This window comes from Octodon degus, unplaced genomic scaffold (assembly GCF_000260255.1).
Source record: "Octodon degus isolate 3935 unplaced genomic scaffold, OctDeg1.0 scaffold00077, whole genome shotgun sequence".
Taxonomy (NCBI): domain Eukaryota; kingdom Metazoa; phylum Chordata; class Mammalia; order Rodentia; family Octodontidae; genus Octodon; species Octodon degus.
In genome coordinates, this window is record NW_004524653.1 from 520242 (window position 1) to 534923 (window position 14682).

The 14682-nt window shown below is 56.8% G+C and overlaps 1 protein-coding gene across 1 annotated transcript; it reads left to right on the top strand.

Annotated features, from left to right (window-relative positions):
- Positions 1–1192: 1192 nt before the first annotated feature.
- Zbp1 (Z-DNA binding protein 1) lies at positions 1193–13020 on the top strand. Its single transcript, XM_023720791.1, has 8 exons — positions 1193–1410; positions 3875–4099; positions 4676–4741; positions 5087–5260; positions 6268–6423; positions 7592–7768; positions 9140–9358; positions 12656–13020. Exons 1-8 carry the CDS (start codon positions 1377–1379, stop codon positions 12706–12708), a joined length of 1104 nt encoding a protein of 367 aa, XP_023576559.1. The 5' UTR covers positions 1193–1376; the 3' UTR covers positions 12709–13020.
- The last annotated feature ends 1662 nt before the right edge of the window (positions 13021–14682 follow it).

Genomic DNA, 14682 nt, shown 5'->3' on the forward strand with positions numbered 1-14682 from the left:
TGCAGAGGAGAGGGTCTCAGACACAGGGGGGCTGTGGAAAGGGCACTCAGAGGGGCCCCGGGCTTTAGCCTCGGAAGCAACGGGACGCAAGCTCTTTCCGGATGGGAGAATGGAGTGGTGGAGAAATCAGCTAAGGGACGATACACACAACTGAGACAGGGTGATGAGGGACTCAGCGGGTGTCGGGTGTGTCGGAGCTGTGACCCTCCCTCGGCGTCCAGGTCACCCCCTAAATCCCTGGGCCCCAGAGGGGCTAGCCGAGCCCGGCCGATGAGCGCGCGCCCCCTGCTGGCCAGCCTCCACATGGCGCCTCAGCCTCCTAGAAAGGGCAGATGCTCCTGCCCCAGAGGTGCTAACCAGGAGCAGGCCTGCCCTGCCCTGAGGCTTGTGCACTGCGGGAGAAAGCGGCGGGGCGACCTGTCCAGGGGCCAGTGGCTCCTTTGAGAACCTGTGAAGGGGATGGCCCTGTAACGGAAGAGTGCCTGAGGTTCCCTCTCTCCTGTCATGATGTCACACAGCCCAGCAGGACCAATCCTTTGGTCCTCACCACCGCCCCATGAAAGGGTTCCTTCCTCCCCAGCTACAAATGAGGAAGCAGAGGCCAGACACTGAATAGCTTGCACAGGCATGAACTGTGGGTCTGGGCTTGAAACCACACAAGCCGGTGTCAGCTACCCTTGGGGCACCTTGGTGGAGCAGCCCAGGAAGGCAGCTTTCTAGACGGGGATTGTAAGATCACCAAGCACATTCTGCCTGGTCTCTGAGGACGTGAGGGGAACCTAGAGGATTCACCCATGACTCCTGGATGCTATAAGTCAAACAAATGACTTCGCACACATGAGTCTCAGTTTCTCCTCTGAGAAAGGATGATGGTACTGCCCTGCAGATGGGCTGGAGGAGGGAGTGTGCCACTGGAGAGCACACAGTAGGTGCTTATTAAAGCACAGCATCTTCTTCATGCACACAGGAATGGTGGCAGGCACCAACTGGTCCTGTCCACAGGTCTCAGCCCCTGGGGGGGGGCGGTGGGCAGCAAAGGATGCTGGGAAGGAAAAGGAAGCCAAATGCAGTTTCTCCCTGCTGACGTCACGTTGGGGCCTCTAAGGCCCTCTTGCTCATTGGTTCTACTTTCGTTTTGTTTCTTCAAAAACAGCACACAAGTTTCATTTTCTTTTCCCGAGAAAGCAAGTGGGGTGAGATAGGTAGCTGGCTTTCTGGGTTGTAAACGGCTGATAGTGGCGGACTGAAAGTGGAACACCTTCCCTTGTGGGCTGAGAGGTGCTAGAGGGGTAGGCTGGCCCAGCCTCGTAACAGGCCACAGTGCAGAGACCGGCTGCCGCTCCCAGGCCACTGGACTCCTTGCCACAGCCGTTAGCATGGCCGAATCCCCTGCCAACCCCGGCGCCGGAGGTAAGTGTCCTCCCCCTTGGGCTCAGAGCGAGTTCCCCGGGTAGGGGTGCGCTTCTTTCCTAGCCATCATCTTCAGAACAGCAGTGCCCGGAGGCCGAGGGTGGCAGAGTGGCCTCGCTTGGAAGGCCGGCTGTGCCCGGGCACTTGCATGCATGTCGTGGCAGCACGCAGCAGCCAGGGCACAGGGGTTCCCATTTCACAGATGACCTAACTGAGGCCTGGCGGCTGCAGTGACTCCGGGGTCATTGAGTCTGGTGAGCACTGTGCTCAGGGGCTGCACGGTCATTGTGAGATGCAGGCTGCTGCTTGCTGAGCTGCCAGCAGACCCGTCTCTCACCCTCGCTGCTTCCTTTCCTCTGTGAACACTCACTCAGGAAGCCACGAGGGGAGGAGGCCCACCCTGGAACTAAGCAGTCGCTCCTCTCTGCTGGGTGCTATTAAGTGCTCGTGGCCTGTGGCCAGTTTTGTACTTTGCTGCTTTTATTCTACTATTTACCATCAGCTCTCTTAACCCTCGCCACAGCCCTTGAGGTCACTGCTGTTGCCATTTCACAGATGGGGAAACTGAGGCCCCGGAACTTGCACAGCTAGTAGTTGGCAGGGCTGGGACTCAGTCCAAGGAAACTGGCCACCAGAGGCTACACGGGAGGAGCAGACAGTGACCAGGAAGGGGTGGTTCAGGGTGTGGTGGACAAGCCCTGGCTGGTGACAAGTTCTGTGTATCTTAGGGGTGCCCGGCAGGCCCTGGCCCCATCTTAACTGGTTTTTTCCTGCCTTAATACCTGCTGGTCACTGCACCAGACCCAGGGGCCCCTTGGGCTTGTCCTCAGTGCCTATCTCTTCTGCCCATGCCTGGCCCTTGTGGCCAGTGAGAGAGGAAGAAGACCCAACACTGGACAGGCTTCACATGAATTCACACTTCCAGCAGAAGGAGAAGAGCCAGGGGCAGGGAGTGCTGGGTGGGGCCTGCTAGGCAGGGCATGCCTGGCTGCAGGAGTAGCTCGGAGGTGAAGATGTGGGCACTGCCACCTGGCCCAGCATTGAGGGGAAGTCCAGACCAATAAAAGGGGTGCTGCGGGCTCCTTACCTCCCCCCGAGTGCTGCTTCTTCAGAACAGAATCAAAGCCCATGGACACAGAAGACCCACAGGCATAGGAGGGCTCAGGGCCCCAGAAGGCCCCAGGACAAACCCTGCCTTGCACTGCCCTCAGGACTTGGGGGCAGAGACTGCCATGACTCTGCTGTCCCCAGCCCCCAATCCCCAGGTGCCACCTGTGCATGCTGGGGTCTGCACTCTGCTTCCTGCCAAAGCGGTTGGATTTGTTTTTCTTTAATGTGCTATGATGCCTTGATTTTTGAGAGCTTATCCCAGGTGCTTAAACCACTGAGCTATCTCTCCCTAGAGAGGACTATTTAGAAAAGTTTCTCTTGGTCTGTGCAAGGCCCTGCTCGGGGCTCCTTACGCCCAGACCATGAAGCAGGTATCCAGGTCAGCTGGAGAACAAACCCACTCATTCTCTCATTCACTCATTGATTCATTGATTCACCCAGTCATGCACTCATTCGAATGCCACTTCCTGAGCACCACAGCCCAGAGGTGGAGCCGGCAAGGGCAGCAGGGCTCCTCGGGGTCAATCTGCAGGGGACCCCCACAAGCCTCATCTGTCCATGAGGGTACCTGGGGCACAGCTTCCCAAAGGAGATGGCATCTGAGCAAGACTGGGCTGGGTGCTGGGCAGGCGGAGGGAAGGCCTGCTCCAGAGCAGGAAGGCCTGCGCCAGTGTGGCAGGCAGGGCGGAGGCAGCGCAAGGCTGGTGCGCGGAGGGAGCTGGGCAGTGCACGGGGCTGGCCGAGTGCAGAGCTGTGGCTGGTGCTGGTGCAGAGGACCTGGAGTGAACCAGACACTGAGGCTGGAGCTGGAGGCCATTGCTGTCACCTAGGTAATGGTGGCAGGGAATGGAGAGGTGAGGACAGGGAAAGGGAAGTCAGGGGACCTGACGGAAGCCCAAGGGTGGCATTTCTAGGGTGCTGGGGCTGGGCATTGGAATGTGGATGAATAGTGACACTGTTGATGTAGGTGGTGGCCTAGAAGAGAACCCTGAGGAAGATGCCAAGGGCGTCACAGAGCCCTGCAGCAGGGAGCTTAGGCCGGCCTTCCTTCTGCTGGGCTCCTCTTCCTCCCTCTCCTACCATCCTTCCTCCCTCTGGCCCCTGCCCTGGAGCTCTCCTAGGGCTGAGTCTTCCCGTCTGCTCAGGTAGTACAGAGTGGAGGCTGCCAGGCTCTCTGGCCAAGGTCAACTCTAATTGGCTCAGGGCCTCGTCTCTCTGGACAGAGGCTATTGTCCTTGCCAAGACCCATGGATGTCCGCCCTGGTCTCTGTCCACGTCCTCTGCTCAGGACCTGTCTGTAGAGGAAGGCTCCCCCACCTTGGACTCAGTCCTCCTCTCTGCCTTCCCTCCGCAGGCCAGCTGGAGCAGAAGATCGTGCAGGCGCTGACGAAGGCTGGCTGCCCCATGCGTACGGCGCTGCTCGTGAAGGAATGCCAAGTGCCCAAGCAGGAGCTCAACCGAGTCCTCTACCGAATGCAGAAGGAGTCCATAGTCTATCTCACGGCCCCTGCGACCTGGTGCTTGGGCAGGGGTGATCCTGGCAGTCTACTTCCCATAGAGCCAGCCCAGCCCAGCATCGGTAACTGACCTGGGGTGGTGCCCCCAAGGCAATCTTAACAATAGATACAGCCACTTGGGGAAGCAAGATGTCCCCTCATTGTCCCTTCTGGCCAATGGAGATCACAGGAGGCTGCTTCATAGGGCATACAGGATTCACTAGGTGCAGTGACAGCAAGTAGTAGGGCCACAGCAGAATACTAGCAACCACAACAGAGCAGTAGCACAGCAGTGACAACAGCAGGACAAGCACTCAGGTGGGGCTTGAGCCCCTGCTCTGGTTTAAAGCTCTCAGATGAAAGAGCGCTGACATTTATAAATACACGGGGCATAGCGTCGTGGGGCTCCCCACACCCTCACACAAGGAAAAGGCACTCTTACTTCTTCGATATGGAAAAGGAAGTAAAGGCTCAGAGAAGTGCATTAGCAGAAAGTGGCTTAGCTAGAAGCAGAAGGCCAACCGGAAGTCACCCTGTTTCTCAGTCTGGCAATCTGTGTGGAAAGGCCCTGTCCATACTGTGTACCTGAGTTCCCCACCTCTGCCCCATGGTGGCCAGGCGAGTTTCCTGTTCCTGACCCCCGACCATCTCTTCCTCAGCCCAGAGACCCCCGCAGGACCCAGCTGCAGCCTCAGAGAGTCCTGGCCGTCCGCTCAGCAGCCTCCGTAAGCAGCTGTTTCTTCCGTTCCCAGACCCTACCCTAGACCCTCCTGAGGGGATGAGGTGTTCAGGGCCACACGCCACAGAAGGCTCAGAGGGCAGTCATTCCTCTCAAGAGCTGACGCTCCTGTGCATTGCTTGTGCACAAGCTGTGTCCCTCACTGTCCACACGGCCATAGTCCCTAGATATCCTGAATATATCAGGGATATAGCCAGGGTAGCTACACCTGTGTCCCAGGTAAGGAACCAGGTGCGAGGGGCGGGGAAACTGTGCCAGACTGCAGCCAGGAAGTGGTGGGGCGGACCCAGACTCTTGGGCCTCCTCACCCACTGAGCCACCCTGTCTCCAGAGGACAGGATCTACAGGTTTCTGAAAGCCAATGGGCCCTGCAAGGCCCTGCACATCGCCAAGGGCCTGGGCATGAAGACGGCGAAGGACGTGAACCCAGACCTGTACAAGATGGGCAGTAGTCACCTTCTGAGCTGCGATGAGAAGTCCAAACAGTGGAGAGTCTCCGGAGCAGGTAGGTGCCCACCTGCTGTCCGAATGTGCACCAAAAGAGGGCCAGAGCTGTGATGTGACACCAATAACAGCCAATGCTGGATCCTCTGCAGGGCAATTTGCCTGCACCCTCACAGAACCTGCTAGAAGCTTCTAGAAGCCTCACGGACTCTATCAAGGGGGTTCCAGGCAGAAGGGGCGCTTGCTGGACCAGCAGGAAGGCTTCCCTGGACCCAACAGAGCAGATAGAGAAGGCAAAGACTCCAGACACCATCAGACCTTGGGTATTGGGGTCTCCCGATTTGGTTACCGTTTTCTGTAAGCATTTTGCTCAATGTTTCAAAGTTGCCCAGAAAGAAGGCAAGCCTGGGCTTGGGGCCAGCTACCCACAGTGTAGGCAGCACAGTGCCTACGACCCAAGATATTTCCAGGGTCCCACAAAAATGTTTCCATCTCAATTTCTTTTAATGTCAGAAGAAATGAATATGTCTTCACAGAAGCAAAAGCACAAAATGTTATTTATTTATTTTAATGGAAGGAAGGGTCAAGACAGGCAAGCCCAGGGCATATGAAGGCAGTGTGTATAGAAACGTGCAGCGAGACCAACAAAATTCACATGACCTGACCCACCATCTTCCAGCCATCACTCAAGGGCGCAGGGAGCCGGGGACCCAGGGGTCAGGGCTGCGGCCTCCTCCTAGCAAGAGGGACAGAGAGTAGGCGAGAATGTGAGGCTCCTGCAGTTCCCGTAGGGACTCATCGTGGTGGCCAAGTTGGGGGTGTCAGAGGACACACAGGCAAGGTGACCTGCTGTGGCTCTGAGGAACTGCCATGCAGGGGAGGGAGACTGGAGTCCCTGCTGGCTTGTGGGAGCCATCCTGGACCAACTGATTCTGCCCCAGAACGGGTGCCTGGGGGTCAGTGTTCCAACAGGTCTCTGGGAACGTGGTGTGGCCAGCTGCTCCCTGGAGCCCCTGACACTCCCCCCCCCCGAGGCTCACAGGAATAGAGTGGGCTTTTATTTTGCAGAAGATTCTGGAAGAAGAAATGGAGAAATCCAATCAGCCACAATTATTTACCAGCAGAACCCAATCAACATGATCTCTCAGAGCCAAATTTCTATTGTGAACTCTGAAGCCACACAAATCGGACATGGGAATGTCATAGTGAGATGTGGGGAGAAAGGTAAGATGTCGGGGAGACACCCAGAGGGACCTTGAGCACCTGCCCCTTCTGGGTGAGGTTGGGGAGCAAGGGCATTTGGTTGTCCAAGAGAAAGGGCAGCTTTCCCTTCTCCACAGCTTCTTTTGTGGCCTTCCTGAGCACCAGGAAGCCTGGATCAAACCTCTCCTGATGTCCCTTCACTGTAACACCTGCCGCTCATTTTCAGTGGCATCTACTATTTTGCCATGAGAAATAACTCAGTTTAGTCTCCCTTTGCAGTGGGTTGCTGGGATGTCTCCACTATTTGGAGCACACTTCTTTCCTCTTATACTGCGACACGCAGGATGTGGGGAAGGCATCTTGCCATCAGTGGTATCTTCAGTTAGACCACACAGGGGTCTGCCAAGGGCCCTTTGCTCATGAGGTAGACACAGGGCCACCTCTCAGAGCAGCCCTGTCACCTGCTTGTGAGAGTCTCAGCTCCAACATCAAGCACTCCTTGAGGCTTTGCCAAGAAACTTTCCCCGACTGTGAAATGAGGGACTTTGTCCTAGAACCTGGACCAGTTATTATTTCCTGATTTAAGTCCCTCAGAGCCACCTCTGCAGTTTGGGCCATGCCCTTGTCTGATTATTTACTTAGTGTTGCTAAATGGTTCACCTTTTTTAGACCCAAAGATGTTTTTAAATATAATTTCTAGCGTTCTCTTAAGTTGAAAATCAGGAGGGTCACCCTCAAAAGAAATGCTAGAAAAACAAAACCATCTAGGGAGCCGGGTGCAGTGTATGCCTGTGATCCCAGCACTCGGGAGGCAGAAGAGGCACTTCGAGTCTGAGGCCAGCCTGGCTACAAAATGAGCTCAAGGCCAGCCTGAACTGCACAGCAAGGCCGTCTCAAAAAAGACCACAAACAGCCACAATGTTGGCGACTCTGAGCTTGCCAGGAAGTGTTAAGGCCTTGTTAATAATGCTGAGAAAGGTTTCCACTGACGAGCCCAGGAAGCTTGAGGCCCCCACGGGCAGGCAATGAGCCCACTGTCTGGGTCTGCAGCTGCCTCATCCATACCTTAAGCACCAGAGATTTGGGGAAAACCAGGGACCCCAACTCTAGCTGTCCCTGTGTCTTCTGCTCTCTAGGCCAGAGCAGCTAGCATTACCCACAAGTCATCAGGCTGCTGTGTCCCTTCCAGGTGCAATGACGCCTCTCCATGTCCCGCCAGTGGCACCAGGTGATGGCTGGGGACCCCAGAGCATCTACATGGAGCGCTCCATGCTCCAGAGGGTGCAGATGGGACACAGCAATGAGATGAACCTTCTCTGTGTCCCCGTGGAAGGCCCTGCCTGCAGACCCTCTGGCAGCCCTCCAGGTAAACCAGGGTTTCATAGTGGCCTGACCTGTCCCCTTCACCCACTCAGCTCCTTATAACACAGAACTGGAGCCAATCTTTCCAGAGAGAGAGTCATGATGGGAAACTCTTGCAGCAAGGAAGCTGTTCCACTGGATAGCACTAGGGGTGTTTTAGAGCTGAGATACTGGACACCCATATTCTAGTGCCTGCTGTAGGAAACTTGTTTTCTTGTCTATAAAATGGGCATGATCTCTTCAGAGGAGCCTTGACTGGACCACAGATACAGGGCCAGAGAAATAGCACGGGGCCTGGCATGGTGTCTAAGGAGGAAGGAGGGCAGGAGCCACCTGAGTACCAAGGGCTTGATGACACTGTGACATCACAGTGATCAGAGAGCCCAGCTGAGCCTTCTGGGACACTGGGAACCCGCAGTGGGCTGAGCAGCAGGGTACAGGCCCAGGAAGGCACCTCCAGAGAGGGGAAAGGCCAGCAGAACAGGGTGCAGCCACAGGGGTCAGCGGCAGATGTGGTCAGAGTAAGAGAGGAGTCTGAGAATGGGATGAGACAAGGATGAGTGTGAACAGCCAATTCAGGTTCTCGAACTGTGGATGAGGTGGGGAGGAGCTGAGGGCAGGGGCCAAGAGGACTTTGGGGAGTCAGTGTGTCCCCAAGGAAGGTACTGGGGGCCAGGTCCACTGTGCTGGGCTTGGAGGGCAGCAGGAAGCAACATTGCCACTGTGCAAATGGTTGTGCAAAAGTGTGGCAGTGGGGCAGCTCTGCTGAGCTAGCTGTCCACAGAGCCGGCATGGACACAGGTGAGTCGGCCATGGAGACCCTTTGGCCAGGCTCAGGTCCAGGCACACGGGCTACCGGGCGGTGGCCATTCTTCCCGGTGCCACGGACAAGCATGCAAGGTAGAAGTCAAACGTGGGCCAGTTCTCCATACTGCTGCCTCGGTCATTGTTGTCCACCTTCTTCTTTGGAATCCTCTAGAGGGGCAAGTCCCAGTACGGGCTTCTAAGATGCACCCACCTGGCCAAGGGTCCTTAGTGCGTGCACTCAGAGGTCACTCTGGGCAGAGTACAGATGTGCAGGGTCCCACAGCTCTCCGCTGTCTCAGGGTTAGCGGATCCTCCTGCTGCTAAGTGGTCGTGGGTCAGCAGGTGGCTGAGGAGGCTGCAGAGGAACTTGGGGCAGGGTCCCCTGGGATACAACTAAAGCCAGTTGCCCCCAAAGGCAAGGCCTCCTGGAGCAGGCACAGGGCCCGGCTGCACGGAAGGTGTTGGGCACAATAAAAGTATCTCTTGTGGGGCGCGGGGCGCTTCCGCCCAGTGCCTCCCTGGCATTTCTCTGGCTGGCCCACAGTCTCTGCTTCTCATGCTGGTGCAGAAGCTTCCTTTGAAGCCCAGATGCTGGAGCCAGGCCCTCATCCCAAGGGCGACATGGTCCAGAAAATTCACATCAAATCCTGCCACCTCGAGGATGCTGTCATTGGCGACAGTAACAAGATGACCCTCATCCCAGGCACAGCCAGCCACAGTGGGGCTGCAGGGCCCAGCGATGACAGCGGGAGAGAGCCTGAGCCCCGGCAGGAGCAGAATGATGCAGGTAGGAGTGCAGCACATGCAGCCCCGTGAGCCTCCACCCCACTCACTCCTTCCTGCAGCCCAGGGCCCAGGAGGCAGTCGAGGGCAAGGCCAAGAGCCGTGAGCCCACCCTTGCAGCACAGGGCCCAAGCCAGTCAGTTCTCTGAGCTGCCGTGTGCTCATCTGTATGACAGGACACTGTTCTAGCTGTGGTGAGGTGTGCCCAGGCACATGGCACTGTGCCCGCTCCTGCTAAGAGTTTGTGTCCTTACCTTCCATATTCTGGGGCAGTGGGAGAGGCAGGAGGATGGTACCGAGTGAGGCTGTCCCAGGCCACGCCCAACCTGCTCAGCCAGGGCCCAGCCACGGCGGGGCCTCCTGCTGGAAGGTTAGGTCTGTTGCTGCTGTGCAGTTAGCAGGCCAGGCTGCCCCTCGAGGTCTTCTGTAGACCCAGGTCCTCCACTAAGCCATCTGAACATCTGGACTTGGCCATGAGATGGGCTGGACTGTGCAAGCATGGCTGCCAGTGAAGAAGGAGACAGTCCCAGGTGCCCTCAGTTGCCCCAGCCACTGTGCTCCCTAGGAGCCCTCGGTCTGCTGCAGGGCCAGGGGCTCCACCTCCATGAAGACGAGACAATGGGGCTATGGGCAGGGGGACAGGAGGGCCAGCCTGCAGCACAGGGAACAGTGGAGGTCCTGGCAGTGAGCACGTCAGAGCTGGGGGAGGCAGTGTGTGAGCATGACCCGGTGGAGTGCACATGCGTGTGAGAGGACAGAAGAGCCAGAGCCTGGCCCAGCAGGATGATGGAATCTCCTCTAAGGCAACGGGGACCACAGAAGGGCTTAGGGCCAGAGACACCAGGCTGAGACGGCTGCATTCAGCGTAAAGAAAGGGAAAGGACTGACGGGGTTTCAGCGCCTAGGCTTCTGGGATTTGGGACAACAGCCACATGCAGGCCCGATGGTGGTTAAAAACACAGATCAGCCCCAGTCTGGTGCACGGCGGGAATCCCCCAGCCAGCATCTGCAGCCCAGGGAGAGGCCCCAGACACTGAGCGGGTCCTCTCATGCTAGTGGCCATATCCCTTGCAGCCCAACACACTGAGGAGAGCCAGGCCCCGTTCTGACTTTCCTGACAGCCTCAGGGCACCTAAGAGGGAGGTCACAAGAATCAGGCCTGAGGCAAGGAGCCTAGGACACTTGGGGAGGGGTGACAGGGACTAAGAGGCTGGATGGATGCAAGAGGAAAGCAGCCTACAGGGGCAGAGGGCAAGGGTGAGGGCCGCAGTGGGAGCACGGTGACCCATGCAGGAGCCTGGCCAGCAGGAGGTCGCAGGTCTGATGGGAGAGGCCCTGGCCAATGCCAAGTCTTTCGGAGCCAGGAAGCCCAGAAGAAAAGCTCCCTCCTATCCAAAGTGAGCTGGCAAGGCCCCAGAGGACTCGAGCAGGGCTGATGTGTGTGTACAGCATGCAGCTTAAAAGCCTCAGTGAAGAGTGTGGGTGCAAAGCAGGCAGCTGCTGTGATGGTCCAGGCAAGGCAGGGCAGGAACTTGGAGCAGGGCTGCTTGGAGTCCCCAGCAAGCATGCAGGCACAGTGGCCTTCGTCCCCTCTGAGCCAAGGAGCCTGGTAGACCAAGGCATGCAGCTCACATGTCTGCTGATGGCTTCTCCTCTCCCCCCAGGTCCTCCCACTGAAGCTGCAGGATCCGGGAGCAGTTTCCCTCTGGAAGTTGGCCAGGCCCCGCCTGTCCTCACTCTGCCCACTCCAGAGCTGAGTGCCCTGACCCTCAGGAAACCTGAAGCAGAAACATAGGGCTCTCAGCAGTCGACCCCAAATGGGAGAGAAGAAAGGGGTGAGCATGAGGGTTGGGAGGGGCATTCAGCACATCCTCAGGCTGGACCCCAAGAGGAAGAGCCAAGGGCAGGCAAACACTAGGAGTCAGGCCATGGTGCTTTCTGGCCCCACAGACAGCAGCTGTAACTGCCAGCTCCTCAACACATGGCTGCATGAGTGGGCTTTAGGGCTAGGCCTGGCGCAAGGGTGGGCTCAAGCTGAGTCTGCTGGCAGGGGGACAGGGAGCAGCCTTGGGAACCCATTGATGTGCTCGGAGGAGGTGGGGAGAGGGCTGAGACAGTGCTGCCCACCACACTTCCATTTCTTCCTGAGGGCCCAGCCACATCACTTTCCACCACAGCTGCTTGCTGTGGTCTGAAGCACAATTCCATGCTGCAAGTCAGTTCCCACAGCCACATGGCACTCACGGTGGGGGGAGGGGGTGATGGGCCCAAGAGCTCTGCCCTCAGGCCCAGGGAGGCGTCTTAGTCCCTCCCTTTCACACACATAGCAACAAGGTTCCATCTTTGAAGCAAAGAACAGCCCACACCAGACACTGAGTCTCCTGGCACCTTCATCATGGTCTTCTCAGGCCCTAAGCTGAGAGAAAAATACAAATTTCCTAGTCCAAGGAGTTTTATCATAGCCCCCTCATTGACCAAGACAATGACCAGCTGTCTCTCTCCCTCAAGACCTGACTTTCTCGAAGCCCATCATATCCACTTGACCTTTCTAGAATGTTCTCTCCTCAGCCTGGCTTTCTCAGGATTTCATAGCTGAACTTCCAGGAAGCAAACACCTCCCACCCTACACACACACACACACACACACACACACACGCCTCACTCCCCACCATCCACCACCCCCTACACCCCACCCCCGCTCTGTGGAAGGCACAGGTCAGGTGACTTCCCCTGGCCAATCTGCAGGAAAGGCTGTTAAACAGAAGATCCAGCCCCCTTCTGGAGGCTGATTTCCCTTAGAAGTGGTGTGGATACCAAGTCATTTCATGAGCCAAGAGGCGGGCTGAAGACAAGTCAGGGATACTTGAAGGATGGTGTGAAGAAGATGCAGCAAGATGGTAGTTGGCCTGGCTGGCAACTGTGGCACGAGGACTGTGTTCCCTGCCTGGCACATACACAGACGTTCTGCCCTGATCCTCTTACTGCTCCACGAACCCCTCAGGGCGGGCCTTCCTTACACACTGAAGCTCTGGCCCCAGGAGCCATGTCCACTGAGACTAATGTTCATCTTGCTGGGGACCCTTTCCTAGCTGGCTGGGAGGGTCCTCATGGTAGATGCCTGTTATGGGGTAACCAGCACCTCAGCCAATGCCCGTAACTTGTTGGCTCCTTAGTGGGGAATGCTGAGCCATGTTCTGAACTCCCAGCTCCAAGCATTTAGGCAGAAAGAGCTCTCAAGAGCCAGTGCTGAAGCCCTCACTTTCTGAGAGCCCTTTGTCTCTCTCCCCTCCCACTCCCACAGCCTGCGGGGCTCAGCTGAGACTCGACTTACACGGAGAAATCAGAACTCCCTGATACCTGCTCTCTCCTGCTTCCCCTCTGAAGGGGAAGGGACTTCACGCTTCAGGCTGGACTTGAGGAAGAAGCTAGAATTGAGCAAATAATAGGGACCTGGCTTGATGCGCCTCCTATCAAACATGCACTTGCAACCCCGTAGTGCACACGTCATTTGTGTGTCTCTGCAGTCATCAAGACTTGTTTGACTGGGGATGACAGAAAGCCGGGGCTTGCGTCAGCACAAGGTTCTTCTAACAGATGAGTCCATGACAGGGACCACTGTGAAGTGGCGCTGAGCAGGACTTCTACTGACCAGCTGGCGTTTCATGTTTACTGGTGGGTTTGCCCAAGGCCCAGGGCAGCAGACCCATAGCAAGTGAACCTGTGTGAGTCAGGGGTCCCACCAAGCCCGTCATGGTGGGTGAAGCCGGGAGGCCACAAAGGACCTGACAGGACCACAGCTAGGTCACCCGGCTCCAACCTCCATTAGCTAGGTAAAGGCTGCAGCTGCAGGCCTCTCACCAGTGAGGGCCTTCCGGGAGACAATACAGTTCTCCTAAATTAACATAACATATTGCTTGGAGAAGCCCTAGAAAGGATTCCCAAGTCCTGCCCAGATTCTGCATTTTCTTCTGTATCCCCCTCCTTGGTTTAAAGGCTAATAAATATGGGCACCTGGAGAGGTTCTTTGTTCTAAACCCCAGAAAATCTCCGTGAGAGGGTTAGAATCCTCCTGGAGCCCTAAAGTCACGCCATTTGTCTCATTTATTTCAGCCTTCGCAGTCCCCTCATTTAGGAGATTGCAGGTCTGATCAGACCGCAATAACTAAGGGCGCTAGTAATGCAAGAAGCCCAGGCATTTACCTCCTTCAGAAACGTCTGGATCCGGAGCTCATGCGGTGCTTCACAACTCCGCCTTCTTCAGTTCCTCTGCTCTGCTTTCCTCGGTGTTTATAAAGATGGCCCCTGTCACTACAGGTCACTCGGCCACTGCTTAGTTGTCCAGTGGAAAGAGATCTTTCCCCATCGTGAAAGCCATGTTGGACAGCTTTGGTCATATGTCTGCCTGGCCCCCAGCTGATCACCTGCTGGAGCGAGGGAGTGCTGTGATTGGTCACCTGGGGTCACATGACTTCCCTCCTCCAATCACATGGTCTCAGTGTGTGGAACAGGTGATTCCCTACAGTTACAGTAAAGAGAGGCCGGAAGCAAGAACGGCAGGGGTCCCTGTGCTCTCCCAGCCTCAGACGGGGAGCTTGCGGGGCTCAGGCCCTGTATTTCACTCTCACACCTCCAGGGCCCCCAGTGCCTGCACTGAGCGTCTTGCTGACTACTCCTTGCAGGCCAGTCCTGTCCTGGGCCTGAGAGGTGGACGCATGCTGGGTCCTGGGACTTCAGCAGGAATAGTCATGGGTTTACAAGAGTACAGAACAGAAGCCTGGATCTGACCTGGGGGCCCAGGAAGCTTCCTGGGGAGCACAAAACCACAGACCAGGTGGAGGGAGGTGGTGGGGGATGGGACTGTGCGCTAGGCAAGGCCTGACCCTGGCCAGGCAAGAAGGTCAGGATGTGGTGTCGTATTCAGAGAACCACTGCACTGAGGGACAGCCACAAGTGAGGTCTGGACACTCACATGAGCACTGCATGTGTGAGTCCACTCAATCCACCTGGGTGTTCCTGGGAGAACTGAGCAGGCCTGGGCAGTGAGTGGGGCAGTTGGGGTCCTTATGAGTGACAAGGATCCCGGCCCCAGAACAAAGTCTCCTAGGCCACTGTGGCAAGCTGCAGCCTCCAGATTGTGTCCTTGAGTAATGTCCAGGTTGCAACTATTAAGCCTCAAGTACTGGGGCTTGGAACCAGCTTAGCTCCTTGCTTCCTGGGTGGTCGTCCTTCTGCCCAGAGCTGGCTTCTGCTTCCAAGTTTACCCAAGCTCCGTGGATCAGCGGGTCCCTGGGGCAGCCATATGCAACTCCACCCCAGCCCACAGAGGTG

What these genes read in the sequence shown, in the direction of transcription:
- Zbp1 (XM_023720791.1), top strand. Translation starts at nt 1,377, where the DNA reads ATGGCCGAATCCCCTGCCAACCCCGGCGCCGGAG. An exon ending in GCCAGCCCAGCCCAGCATCG is followed by an intron (nt 4,100 to 4,675) that starts GTAACTGACCTG and finishes TCTCTTCCTCAG; the next exon opens with CCCAGAGACCCCCGCAGGAC. An exon ending in GCAGGAGCAGAATGATGCAG is followed by an intron (nt 9,359 to 12,655) that starts GTAGGAGTGCAG and finishes CCACTCCCACAG; the next exon opens with CCTGCGGGGCTCAGCTGAGA.